This window comes from Arvicanthis niloticus, chromosome 25, assembly GCF_011762505.2.
Source record: "Arvicanthis niloticus isolate mArvNil1 chromosome 25, mArvNil1.pat.X, whole genome shotgun sequence".
Taxonomy (NCBI): Eukaryota; Metazoa; Chordata; class Mammalia; order Rodentia; family Muridae; genus Arvicanthis; species Arvicanthis niloticus.
Window position 1 is genome coordinate 13,417,628 of NC_133433.1, and position 14,206 is coordinate 13,431,833.

Below are 14,206 nucleotides of genomic sequence, written 5' to 3' on the forward strand. Positions count from 1 at the left end.
TATTAATAATTTAAGGAAGTTTCAGAAATCTTAATTTAACAGTGACTTTCTTGAAAGATGAGACTTTTAAATGAATTACTAGCGGTTCTGACTGCATGTAAAGAAGGTTATTGGGTATACATCAGAAGTGAGTCTGTTTTTATAAGATAAAATACATATAAAATTTACCACTTTAATGATTTTTAAGTATGCAGTTCACTAGTATTAAGCATAACTGCATTATAATACATCAAGTCTTAGGAATCCTTCCATCTTATAAAACTGAAACTCATTAAACACAAAGCCTCATGTCCCTCTACTTTATTTGTATTAACTGTTTAAATGCTCTATAAATGGATCATATCATATTTATGGTTTCATTAGTTACTTATTTATCTGTCTATCTGTTTTTCAATTATTTATTTATTTTTATTTCATGTGCATTGGTGTTTTCCCTGTATGTATGTCTGTGTGAGATTGTCAGATCCTCTGGAACTGGAGTTACAGACAGGTGTGAGTTGCCATGTGGGTGCTGAGAACTGAACCCAGGTCCTCTGGAAGAACAGTCAGTGCTCCTAACTGCTGAGTCATCTCTCCAGCCCATATGTTTTTATGACTGTTTATTTAATTTACCACAATGTCCTCAATGTAGCATGTTTCATAATTTTTAAAGCTGAATACTTTTGTCATAAATAGTCAGAAAAGGGTAAAAAATATCACTAAATACAAGTCCCCTATATTAAAACCTCAAAAAACTGCTCAAAAAAACTACAGACATAAAAAATAAGACATGGAATGTGTTGTAAATTTGAGATTTATTATTGTTAGCATGTCAGTTCTCTCTGAGGTGATCTGTGAACATAGCAACAGTCAACATCCCAAAAGAAGTTAATAAAATCATTTATTATGAGAACCTACAAAAGCTGTAGAAGGGACAAAATAATTTTTAAAGGAACATACTTGAGAGATGTTCGTATTTTGATTTATGGCATATAAACAGAGCCCAACATATATTGCCAAATTATTTTCAGTGGAAAGGGGGAAAGCATTTTCAACAAATAAAGTTGAAACAACTGGATATCCACAGGAAAGAAAATTAACTTTGGCTGCTACCTTAGGCCACAAAGATTAATTTAAAATTCATATTAAATATAAATATGAATGCCTAAAATTAAACAAAAGAATATTAGCCTAGATAAAATTCCAATTTGGAAAGTCTTGGTAGTTTTTCAGGTTATAAAGTTAAATGTATGTCTTTCTCATGTCCTAGCAAAGCTTCTATTTAATGTTTCCACAAACATGCACATATTCATAATATAGGTACAAGTTGCTTACAGAATATTTTTAATACTGTAAAGAAAACAGCCTGACCTCATCAAAAGTAAAAATTCTGTTCTTTAAAGGATATAATTATGAAAACAAAACAAAAACAAAGGAAGGAAGAAAGGAAAAAAGGCAGGCAGGATAGGCTAGGCTAGGCTAGGCTAGGCTAGGCTAGGCTAGGCTAGGCTAGGCTAGGCTTGTTGGTAGACACCTGCATTCCCAGCACTGGAAAGATAGGCTATTCTTAGGACTTTAGACTAGCCTGTATACATGGTGAGTTCCAGGCCTGCCAGGACTACATCATGAGACCCTGCCTCAGGAAGGAGGTGAGGGAGAATACCAACACACTGGGAGAAACTAATGTGACAAACTATTCTACTACTCAGAATGTATTCTTAGAAACTCCTATAAATAATAAAAAGACAAAGAAACAACAGCAAAAACTCATAGTCTAATCATTGCTGTGGCTGATACTGTGTTCCTTCTCTAGGTTATGCTGTGTGGCATGCAAGAGGTTGACTTGGCAGACTGGCAGAGAAATACTGTTTATCGACATTATACAAGAAACAGCAAGCAAATTATTTGGTTTTGGCAGGTACTTGCTTTATCTGTCTTGAGACAAATCATTTGAAGAATTGTCTTATAAAAATAGTTTTAAGTAGTTTATTAATAATTTTTGAGACTTTAGACCTGTATTTTAGCCTTCCAATACTTTTCACTATTTTCTAGATGGAGGTATGAATAATGTTTACTGGTATCACAGTATTATATGAATTCTGCACACTTTGAGAAGTGAAGGAGTATGGGGTTTCATTTGGCTGGTTTTAGATTTACTGGGGCTCTACATTGAGACAGGTTCTGCATGGCCAGCCCAGGATGGGCTTATTCAATGCTGGGATTATAGGCATTCTCCATCACATCCAGCCAGGTGCATGTTTTCAGTGATAAGGTCAGTGTGAGGTTTAATTCTTCTGAAGGTGATAATATGCTAAAGAATTGGAATGATTCAGACACTGATATACAAGAATGACTATTTATTTGTTCTTACTGTGTTTTGGCTTAAATGGTGATCAGGTAGGTCTCAGAATATCCAGGTGCACCGTACTAATACTTAAGTACATTTTTTTAAGAGACATGTTGTTTTGCTTTAATTTATGTGTTAAAAGATTTTAAAATCTCTAATCCTGGCATATTCTTTCCATAAGTATTTTACTACCTACAGCTCATTTGAGCAACATGGTTGGACTTCTGGTAATTTTCACATTTATGTGAAAAGCAGAGTTTTATATTATGGGGAGATTTTCCAAAAGGTACATCTTTTCATAACAGTGATTCCCATTAGTTTATTGCATAATATTTTGCCTTCTGGAAACCTGCCTTAAAATATTCATCAACATGTATAAAATGTGTCTAAATAATTTAGAACTTAAGTTCATATAAACCAAAGGTATTTGTATTACTGAATTGTTTGCTTTAGGTAAAATGGTGAGATATATGTCAAAGTTGATAATAAAATGTGTTTCCCATGTCTTTTGGTGTTATGATGTTCAGATCCACTCTGAGAAATAAGAGACTTAGACTCAATTCCAATTGAGATTAAGTGAATTTTTTTCTTACTGCTAGTAGGAGGGCAGCCTTAAGTCCCTTTCTGAGGTTTTAAAGCATATATTAGAAAGGTGTCTTTTACAGCTATCTATGTAATTCACAGCTGAGCAGGAAAATTACTTTACTTCCTTCATTTGTTTCTTATTTTCCCACTATAGAGTAATAAAAAGACCACTTCACCCCTTTCCCACAGCTATAAGCAGGTTTTCCAGAAGCAAAGGCAACTGTTAATACCTCATAGCTCATTGTCTTATCTCACCTTCAGGCCACTAGGGTCTCCAGGCATTCCAGAACAAAAGTCAAAGGCTCTTAAGGGATGCCTGGCTCCATAGTCATCAAATAGGACCTGTGTAAAATTATTTATTACTCAGATCTGACCACTAATGACTAGGATAGAGGAGTTCATTTCTGGGTAAGCAAAAAGCACAAGACCATCAGCTTAGGGCTGGCTGTATACCTCAGCAAGGTTCGGTTTGTCCAAGGTTTTGGGCTGATTAGCAAAACATTTTGTCTTATGTTTAACTAAGCTGTTACATTATCTGCTTTCTCATTGCTATAACCAAATTCTTGACAAGAAACAAGGGAAGAAAACTTTATTTTGACTAACAGTTTTAAGAGTACCAGCCATCATGACAGGAAAGCAGGATGTACGAGCAGCTATAGCTTTGACCTTGGGAGCTTGCTCATAGCTGTGCAGATCAGGAAGCACAGATGGCCTGCTCCCGTCTACTTTTATTACACCTGGTTCTCAGCCCAGTGGCATGGTAACTCCCAAGGTCAGTTAATCCTCTCTAGAAACATCTCGAAGACACACCAAACACTTGCTCCTCACTGAGGCTTTTATTAATCCGGTCAAGTCCATAATGCCAGCACACGTGCATTCCCTATTTGAAGAAGCCTTTTCTTAAGGCTTTCGGTTCTATTCAAACCAACATATTCATTACCATATTTCCCATTAACATTCCTCTTTTAGAAGAAGTTGTCAGCAAACTTGTTAATTTTGGAGACATCTGTAGTTTTTCAGGTACTAGTGAAGGACATAGAAGGTTTGAAAATGTTTAATAGCAGAAAATTCCACAGAGAGCAATGGGGAAGTGTTCATTTGTTTTTGTAGTTTAAAAAGGGGTAGATTCAGCCTAACAGTGGCTGAAAGCTCAATGAGAATGGAGTTTAAATGTTCTACTTTTTAGCAATTTAAAAAAGACAAATTAACTAAATTCTATGGGCCTCCCTTTTCTTGCATGTATGGGGAGATTACTAATGATTGTAGCTGCCTTGTAGACTGTTGTGAAGTCTAAGTAAATGAAGACACATGGCATAGTGCTCAGCTGCAGCCCTCAGAGACACGGGTCCGTCTTAGAGAGATTACTGTAGTCGAGTGACATAAGGTTTCCAAGCTTCTCATTTATTTCCCGATTGAATGACAGATTATAGTAGCTAGTTGTGGTATTATTGTGAGGGTTACTGAAGTGATATCTATAGTGTACCTTGTGGTACTACAAACACTTTACTACACTAATTGCTTAAACTAGTTTCAGTGGGTTTTTGTTTGTTTTTAACATTTTCACCTGTTTACTCATTGTTGATGGGATGTTGGCTATTATTGTATATTAAAGAACATTTGATTTTGTCATACAGTTTGTGAAAGAGACTGATAATGAAGTACGAATGCGACTCTTGCAGTTTGTCACTGGAACCTGTCGCTTGCCTCTAGGAGGATTTGCTGAACTCATGGGTAAATGCGGATTCATTGCAGTTTCTCTGAAGTTAATTTTGCGAGAATAGTATGTATTAGATATACAGTATATTTGTATATAAATTATTTGGAAAGTTGGTACCATAGAAAAGAAAGAGCTATTGATACTGAAAACATTGGTTAATGTTCTATTACAGTGAAGATAATATCATGGTCACAGCAATTCTTATAAAGGAAAGCATTCAGTTGGGCCTTGCTTACAGCTCCAGAGGTTTAGTCCATTGTTATAGCAGCGAGCATGGCCAGAATTCAAGGAGACACGGTGCTGGAGGAGTAACTGAGAGTTATACATCTGGATCCACAGGCAACAGGAAAAGAAAGACACTGAGCCTGGCAAGGGCTTTTGAAACCTCAGAGCCTACCCTACTAACACTCTTCCTTCAGCAAGGCCACATTCTTTCAAATAGTGCTTCTCCTTGGCAACCAAGCATTCAACTCTGTGAGCCTGTGGGGGCCATTCTCATTCCAACCACAGTGACATGTGAGATAAAATGGAAGGGTCATCAAAGTTGACATGGCTACTGTTTCACTCCATAGGATAATTGTTAAGGAACCAAGACTGTAAAAATAGTTACCTTTCTCTCCATGGGTGTAAAACTTCAGTATCTCTCCAAAAAGCTTCTCGGTGTAGATATTATGAAATTTTTAGTTTTCTCTGTATCATTCATATAACAATGTGACATGGTTCTGTTAGTTTTAAAGGACCAACCAAATAAGCATTATCTTATCTTCTGTTCCTAATTTAGGAAGTAATGGGCCTCAAAAGTTTTGTATTGAAAAAGTTGGCAAAGACACCTGGTTACCAAGAAGTCATACATGGTAAGTTCAAGAGTCCTAAACAGGAAGGTGAAGGCCACAGAGGTTCTTGTTTTATTTTGGTTTTGGTAGCAGGTAAGAGCCATTATAGCTATTTATTCATGAAATAGAATTTCAGCTTGCTGAGGAGAATCATACAGTGTTCTGTAACTGAGTGCCCTAGAAGAAGTTAGTATAGCTTCCCTAAAAATACTTGAGAAGGTGTCTGTTGGTTCAACAGATATTTGGAGTACCCACTATATAGCAAGTAGGATGGAATTACTCGTTGCATTTTTATGAAATCTTTGTAGGGCAGAAGAGATGAACAAATAGCTAAAAGGAAAGAGTAGTATAATAATTGGAGTGAGTCTTCTATGGACTCAAATAGACAGATCCCTGGAAAGGACAATGTTTAGCTTAAGTTTAATAAATAGCATGGTATGGGGAAATGTAGAATATTCTTGTAATAGATGCTGAAGAAAAACCCCTGATTCAAGAACTGGAATTTGACTACAGGGAGTGGAACAGAGTGAGTCAGAAAACGTGAACATAATTGACTGATCTGACTGGAACTTGTGGAGGCAGAAAAAGTGAACATAATTGGAAAAATGTGATTTAACACATACTGTTATTGTAATTTGGACTTCCTTATAAGGAAACTTAAAATGTTTATAGAACTATAAATAACAAGTAATGGTATTTGAGAGAAATCATCTAGTAAGAGTGTAACAAGTGGATGAAAGAGATTGCAGAGAAATGTTAACATTATCCCTACCAGGTGATAGCTTAGCGATAAGTGGTTCTTTCAGGAGCTCAAAGCTATTTTCATCCTAAGCCATGATTCAGCTTTTGTTGTTGCTTTGGTGTTTCTATATGTACAGAAACAATAGTGGCTAAAACTTGGTAGTGTCTTACAACAAATAAAAGCAGGAGTGCCAAGCTGTTCCCTGATACTCTTCAACAACATGCACTTGTCAAAAACAAAACAAACCCTGTCTTTTATGAAGCACTAAATACTAAGTTTGCTAAAGCTTGGTTTTTGAATATATGTCTTTTCTAACATTAATACTCAAGTTTATTGGCATCTGTTCCTTGTATATAGTAATGGATTTGGTACAGACATCTTCGTGTAAATGCATCATATCCTTTGACCAAATTCAACTTCTTCCCCTTTCTTGTTCCCCTCCCCCATTATTTTCATTCATTCCTCTACAATCTTGCTTCTACTTTTATGTTCCATTTACATGTATTATAATCTAGAACCCATAAATGGGGGAGAACATGTGATGCTTGTCTAAGTTCCATTTTGCTTAATATGACTATCTGTTTGAATATTTTCTTACAGATGACATAACTTCATTCTTTGTGGCAGAGTAAGACTGTTAGCATATATATACACCTCATTTTCTTTGTCCATTTATCTGTTTTGAGCTCTCTAACAGCCCTACGCTGTTAGTATAGTTTGCCTTTGTGAATACTTTTGAAACATAGTCTATAGGTATCACTGTGTATTGATTTGGAGTCCTTTAAGTATACCTAGGGATGGCATAAGGATGTCATCATGTGGATGTTGTATTTGTTATTTTTGAGAACTCTCCATAGTGATTTCCATAGTAGATGGACTACGTACTTTTTAGCCAGCAGTACATAAGGGCTCTCTTCCTCACATCCTCCCCAGCATGGGTTCTTTTCTTCATGATAGCTATTCTGACTAGAATGATGTGGTATTTCAGCGTATTTTGATTTGCATTTCCCTGATAGCTAAGGACAATGAACTTCGTTTTCTTTGCATTTTTGTTTTGTAAGCTCTGTTTATTTCATTTATTCACTTGACTCAATTGCTTGGCTTTTGGTATTTAGTTTTTTGTTCCTAATAAACATCTTCTTTTCATTTGTCAAATGTATAGCTGACAGATTCTTACCCTTGTCACTCATTTGTTTCTCTTGCTATACCAAAGTTTTGTAAATCTATGCAAACCTATTTATTGATTCTTGGTTTCACTTCTGAATTAGAGGACTCCTTTTCAATAATCCTCTATATTGGAGTAGTTTTAAGTATTACACTTGACAAACTTTAAATTGATAATAGTTAAGGAATGAAAAATAATAGATCTAGTTTTATTTTCTATATATACATGGACATCCATTTTCCAGTAGTATCAGGTGAAAAGATGTCTTCTTTTCTAACATGTCTTTTTGGAATCTTTGTCAAAAGTCAAATGGCTTTAGTTGTATGGATTTATTTCTGGGTCCTTTACTTTATTGTGATGATCTGTTTTAGTTCTTTGGGTTTCTAGTATAATTTGAAATTGGGTAAGGTGACATCTCCAGCATTGTTTTCTTTGCTCAGGATTCCTTGGCTATCTGGGATCTTTTAAATCAGAGCTATAAGAGTACTGTAGTATGTTACCTAAAGCCCTTTAAGTATACAGCTGAGGGATGGAATAACTAAGCTTTCATAGGAATTTTAAAACTGAGTTTTCTATTTCTGTATAGAATGTCATTGGAATGCTAATGGAGATTGCATTGAATCTGTAAATTTCTTTTAATAATATGGTCATTTTCAAAATGTTAATTCTACTAATATGTGAATGTAAGTGGTCTGTTCCTCTTTTAGTGTCTTCTTGAGTGTTTTTATAATGGTTTCAATATAGAAGTCTTTCACTTTTATGGATAGCTTTGTTCATTGATGGTTTTTGTTTTGTTTTAAAACAATTGTGAATGGGCTGTTTGCTTAAGTTCAATCTTGGCAAGTTTGTTATTAGCCTATAGGAAAGCTACCGATTTTTATGTGTCAGTTTTGTGTCCTGCTAATTTCAAAGTGCTTATTAATTCTAAAACATCTGGTGGAGTTTATAGTCTCTGACATACAGAATCATACTCTGCAAATAAAGGTACTTTGACTTCTTCCTTTGCTATTTGTTTTTATCTATTATTGCTCTAGTTAAGACTAAAAGAACTGTATAAAATAGGAATAGAGAAAGTAGGTATTCATTTCTCTTTCTGGGTTAGTGGAAATGCTGTTATTGTTTTTTGTTTCCCGCTTACTTACAACAATGTTAATTACAGGTTTATCTTACATAGTTTCACCCTTTTAGGATGTTGAAGTGCATTGCTACAATTCTTTGGCTCTTTAGGGCTTTTATCTTGAAGAAATGTTCTACTATCAAAGGCCTTTCTTATATTGACCCTTTCTTCATCTATTGATATGATCAGGTGGTTTCAGATCTTGACTGTATTACTATGAGTTACTGAGTGACTGATTCACATACTTTGTATGATTCTTAAATTCCTGAAATGAAACTCAGTCATGATGAATAAATGTCACACCTCATTTTATGTGTATGAGTGTGCATGTCTGCGCTCCATGTCTGTGTAATTTGAGATCATCCAGAAGGCATTGAATCCTTAGAAACTAGAGTTACAGATAGTTGTGAGTCACTATGTAGGTACTGGATCCTCTGAAAGACCAAATAGTGTTCTTTACTGTTCAGCCATTTTTCCATCCGCATGAATGATCCTTTTGGTGTGTTTTTGAATTTGATTCAGCAGTATTTTCTTGAAAACTGTTATATCATCAGTTCATCAGTAATAAAGGCCTATAATTTTCTTTTTTCTTTCTTTTTTGGCCACTTTGGGTACTAGGGTAATACTAGCCTCATAAGATGAATTTGGTAAATTTCTTCTATTTAATAGAATGTTTTGAGGAGTGCTAGTGTTAGTTTTCCTTAAAAGGCTGGTGGCATTTATCCGTGAGTTCATTTAAATCTTCTTAAAAATTAGGGAACATTGGTAACTGTTTTAATCTACTTCAGTTGTTTATAGTCTCTCAGTGTAATTTTGGTATGGTGGAAAGAGTATTGGCTTAACAGGTTTTCATTTTCATTGAAATAAACTTGAAAAACATGATCAGAAAACAATATTAAGTTAGAGTTCTTCATTGGTGGTGAAATATTAAAGATAAGATCCTGAGGTCAGTAACTGAAGAAAATAGAGTAACAAGTCACTCAAGAGTGATCAAGGGCAAGGAAGTAGAAGGCCACAGCACTGTTGCTCATCCATACGAATGCTATAAATGCTATAAAGTAAGTCCTCTGCACCAAATCCTTAAATGGATGAAGCACAACCAAGAACATACAGTTAAGAAATTCAGAAAAGTTGCATAGCTAAACAGGGTATGCCTCAGAAAATGAATGCCTTTACTGATTGGCTTCAGAGGAAATGACATGTTTCCACCTTGCTGGATGTCAGTTAATGGCAAGAGATGAAGAGTTAAGACTGTAAGAGACTGAAAGCCATGAAATAGAAGCTCAGGCCAGACCCAAAGACGTTTGAGAAGGGGTTGGGACTTCTTTAAAACAAGGGAAAATACAAATTAGTATTCTGATCTGGATCTGGATAAAAATAGGTGACCATAAAGATTTTGGTTTGTAACAACAATTTGTAATGACTAAGGTAAACAGTGATCTCATCTGCGAAACAATTAGCCTTAATGACTGTTCATGAGATGATGCATGGGGTCCTACTGCTGTCATCTTTATAGTGACATAACAGCTTTAAACTTCTCTAGATTTAGAATCAACATTTTTTCTCAGACACATGGGCAAGTCTCAGTCTCTGTCCTTTATAAAACAACACGGGCATAATGGTCAATTTCTTGAAACAAAGATCTCTTTGGGTTATTTTCAAATAATCCTTTGTCTTCTGTTATTCAGCTTAACATTCACTAAATTAGGTATTTTCTATTAATTCAGAGATGACCTCGCTTATTTTAATCTAGTGGGGGGGGGGTCGGTCAGTCATTATAAAAAATGCTAAAATAGAAACAAAGAGCTATGTAAGATGCTGTAGGCAAACTTCTTAGAAGAAACTCTAGGATTTAGGCTGATTGTTGGTGGGTGAATAGATGAGACTTTCACATGCAAGGATATTGTAGGCCAAAGAGAGACAGAGGACATGATAGAGTAGAATGGGTATTATGTTAAAAAGCACAAAATAAGTTGATACTAGGCTTCTACCTATCATCCTAAGCTAAGGAAGTGTCTCAGGAGGTGATATAAAGCAACAGGGGTGTGAAGAAAATAAGTGGTTACAAGGTGAGAAGGAAAAAAAACCAAAACAACACAAATTCCCAGAAAAGTATACACAAAAGTGTGATGACAGCAGAAAGTCAAAAATGGAATTATCAGAATGACAGAATCTGGCCAAGGGTGTGTAAGACTGTTTTGGTATAAGACTATACTGAAAAAAAGGGGGGGGGGTGTTTGTTTTCCTAACTTCAGTTACGATTAAGACACTTTCATGGAGCATAGTTTAAAATGAAAGCAATCAATATATGTTCTTAGTTGCTACCATCAATATAGTCAACTGTTTTAATATGAAAAAATTAGTAAATCATTGGTGGTTTGCATAACTGTTGAAGTTGGCTATTTTTTCCTAGACTTAATTAGGAGCTTTCCTAACTTACATGGGTGTGGGCAAGGACAGATGAGAAGTGTCTACAATAAGTGAACGATGTAAAGAAAGGTTTTAAGTTTTAGTATTTTACTTTTAATAATTCAGTCCCAAAAAAAGAATTTATGTCAGAAGGACTAGAAAATGGTCAGTTTATAGATTAGAATCTAATATGGTGAAATTATTTAAGGAGATAAAGGTATATATGTATTCACTATATCAGAACTATATCAGAACATAAATTCTGTGAGCGAAGGGACTTAGGATTTTCATGAATGTATTACCAGCTACTGGAACATCTTGCACACAAAAAACTCAGAAAATAAATGAATGAGTGGATGGATGAAATTAATTAACCTAAGAAAAATTATGGAGACTCATCACCCATGACAACAGAATAGCAAAAGGAAACCCATTTTTAAATCCAGTCTTTATAATTTTGACATTATTTAAAATTCCATTATTCTTTGGCAAATATATAGATGTCTTATGTCTTAAATTTTATATAGATTCCTTTATTTAATTAAGGTGAGTCAACATACTAGTTATTATATTGTTAGGATACCTTTGGCAAAGTTTTTACATACATAATATTCTTGTTTCAATGTGCTGTTAAAGAATACTATATTAGAAATATTTTTGGTTTATTTCATTGAAAACATCTGATTTTGTTTTTGTTTTTGTTCAGTTTTAATCGCTTGGATCTACCACCATATAAGAGTTATGAACAACTAAAGGAAAAACTTCTTTTTGCAATAGAAGAGACAGAGGGATTTGGACAAGAATGAATGTGACTTGTCTTGGAGGAGCTCTTGCATTTAAATACCCCAGCCAAGAAAAATTGCACAGACAGTGTATATAAGCTGTTCATTCTGTACAGTTAATTTTCTGAACCTCTCAAAGTATAAATGTTTTCTGTTCTTCCACAGAAATATGCAAAACATTTCATCATTTTCTACTTTATTTATTGTTCCCTTGAAATGACTGACCAGGAAAAAAAAATCATCCTTAAATTTTGACGCAAGCAAGAGAATTTATTAAAAAGTATGTATCTATATAACCATATATGACAGTGGCTCTAGTTTTATAGAGCGCCAGGTGTATTAAACATGGCAGGCGTTCATTCACAAAGCTCTGAATTTGCTTTGCCTTGTTTCTGTTATCCAGGGGAAAAGTGCAAATGTTACATGTTCTTCTCCCTAGGTGACATTGGATTGTGTTTAGCTGCATGGCTGTTCAGGAAGGTATTTAGGGCTTAAGCCAACTCTTACTTTAAGTGTATTTTTTTTTTTTTAATGCTGCTGGCTTTTCTGAAGACAAGTACTTCAACTTACTAAGTTGTACTAAATGAATAGTTTTAAAAAAAAATCCCATCATTGTTATATCAGTAAACACAGAAGTCATGTAATAGATCCAGTGGCCTCTAGAAGCAGCTGGAATTGATTTGCTGAACAGCAGAGGTCTATTTACATGTTACTTTGGATGTTGGGTATTTGTGGAAGTTTAAAGAATCAGGCATTTCTATACTTGACATTTTTTAAACTTGTAATGTTCTTCAAATTTAATTAATAATAAATTGATAGTTTAATACTTAGGTATACATAAAAGGTACTGAACTTTGCTGCTTTTGTGCTCAAGGTTTACTTTTATGAAATCAGAGATATTATAAATGGATTGAAAAGCTGCAGAAGTATTTAAACACACTAAGTACTTTTTATTAGTGTTTGAATGTCCCCACCCCTTCCTTTCAAAATCAAAATTGTTTCTAAATTCAGTAGGTATATAAAAAAACCCTTCATGCCCCCTATTTTATATAGGGCATGTCTTCTCCAAATAACACTGATTTTTTTTTTTCATTATAAGGGCATTCATGGTGTATGAAAAAATTTAAAATCTAATGTGAATGATACTGCTACTTTTAGCAAACTGGGCTTCCTAATTAATATAAAGCATTATTTTCCATTTTTATCCTTTCAATATGCACTGCGAAGTTCATTAACTTAAATTTTTCTAACTATGAAGTTCACTTAGAATTATAACTTCTACCCACTAGTTTAGTTTTGCTAAGATTTTATTTTTCTACTTTAGATTGTGTTCTTCAGTTTTATTCAGAATTCAAAAATAAACAAAAGCAGTAGGCTACTTAGTTGAATAAACTATAGAAAATCTGGTTATTCTCAAGCTTAAAGATTTCTTTTTAATTCTAATATATGACAAGTTATATAGTAAATGATGGCCAGTCTTCAAAAGTCCTGCATAAATTATTCTGTAAAATAATAAACTTGCTATGACAGAAAGTATTGGCTTTCATTCAGTGGAGGTATTTGAGACTATCCTTTTGCAGATATGGTTCAAGGTGGCTTTCAGGTACCATTTCAGAGAGCTGTTCCCTTTTGTTAAGTTACCTCATGTGAGTAACAGAACCCACAAGATCAGACCAGCCTTCTGGGGAAGACTAGTTTGCAGACCTCATCAGACTATTCTATCTTTCATCATACCAGTTATAGATTTCAGACCTAAAGACTTGTTTACCTACTCAGTAGTCAACATAAAGTCTTAAAAGAGATGTGATTCACCTCCTGCTATCTCTCCTTCCCATCCCTGTTCTGAACTGGACCCTCTACACCCGGCTGAATACAGTCAGTGAAAATGGGAGATGAGGAGGACCGGAAGGCAGGTTAATAATGATACTTTATTATACTGACAGTTCCCAACATCACCAATAACTTGAGCTTAGGGAATGGATCATCGGCATAAAACAAGTTTTGCCAATCAGCTCAGTCACCTGTTTTGGGGAAAAAAGCTATTATTTGTTTTTGTTTTTTGTTTTTCTCTTCTCTTCTGTATTGTTTTTCCATACTTCCTAGGCAGTTGAAAATAAAAATGTCAACATTTTCTCCAGCTGACTTCAATTATCCTAGATCTAGGTGTTCTAAATTAGGTATTGTATATCCACTCCATCAACAGATGCTTATGTTTGGGGTTCAAAAAGACCCTAAGTAGTAAGCTGTTTCTGAGCTGAGAAAGCTCCTGACACATAGGAAGGAGCTGTAGCTGCATCTCCCTGAATCTGAAAAGTCTCAGTATTGCATGCCTTACACTGTCCCTTTAAGAGATTGTGGATCTTGGAGAACCACGTGATGTTCCTGCTCCATTACTACTACATGTTCATTTTCTCAGAGGCCTAACCTTGCACTGGTGGCTGGTCAAGATTCCTGCACTGCAGTATTCTGAGTTAAGGGATGCCAGAAAATGTAGTTTACTCAAGGCTTACTGGATCCTAACGTTTAATTA

General features: G+C 34.8%; 1 protein-coding gene across 5 annotated transcripts in view; it reads left to right on the top strand.

The window, feature by feature from the left end:
- The window catches only part of Wwp1 (WW domain containing E3 ubiquitin protein ligase 1), a 90,925-nt gene extending 77,118 nt beyond the window's left edge, over window positions 1-13,807 (top strand). For 3 of the 5 annotated variants that reach the window (XM_076924105.1, XM_076924104.1, XM_076924107.1), the window contains 4 exons: window positions 1,793-1,897; window positions 4,546-4,642; window positions 5,410-5,482; window positions 11,601-13,209. In XM_076924105.1, the coding sequence (XP_076780220.1) occupies window positions 1,793-1,897; window positions 4,546-4,642; window positions 5,410-5,482; window positions 11,601-11,700 (375 nt within the window). In that variant the 3' untranslated portion in view covers window positions 11,701-13,209. Of the gene's footprint in view, window positions 1-1,792; window positions 1,898-4,545; window positions 4,643-5,409; window positions 5,483-11,600 lie in introns of all 5 variants that reach the window. The other 2 variants (XM_076924103.1, XM_076924106.1) reach the window with 2 other exon arrangements.
- The last annotated feature ends 399 nt before the right edge of the window (window positions 13,808-14,206 follow it).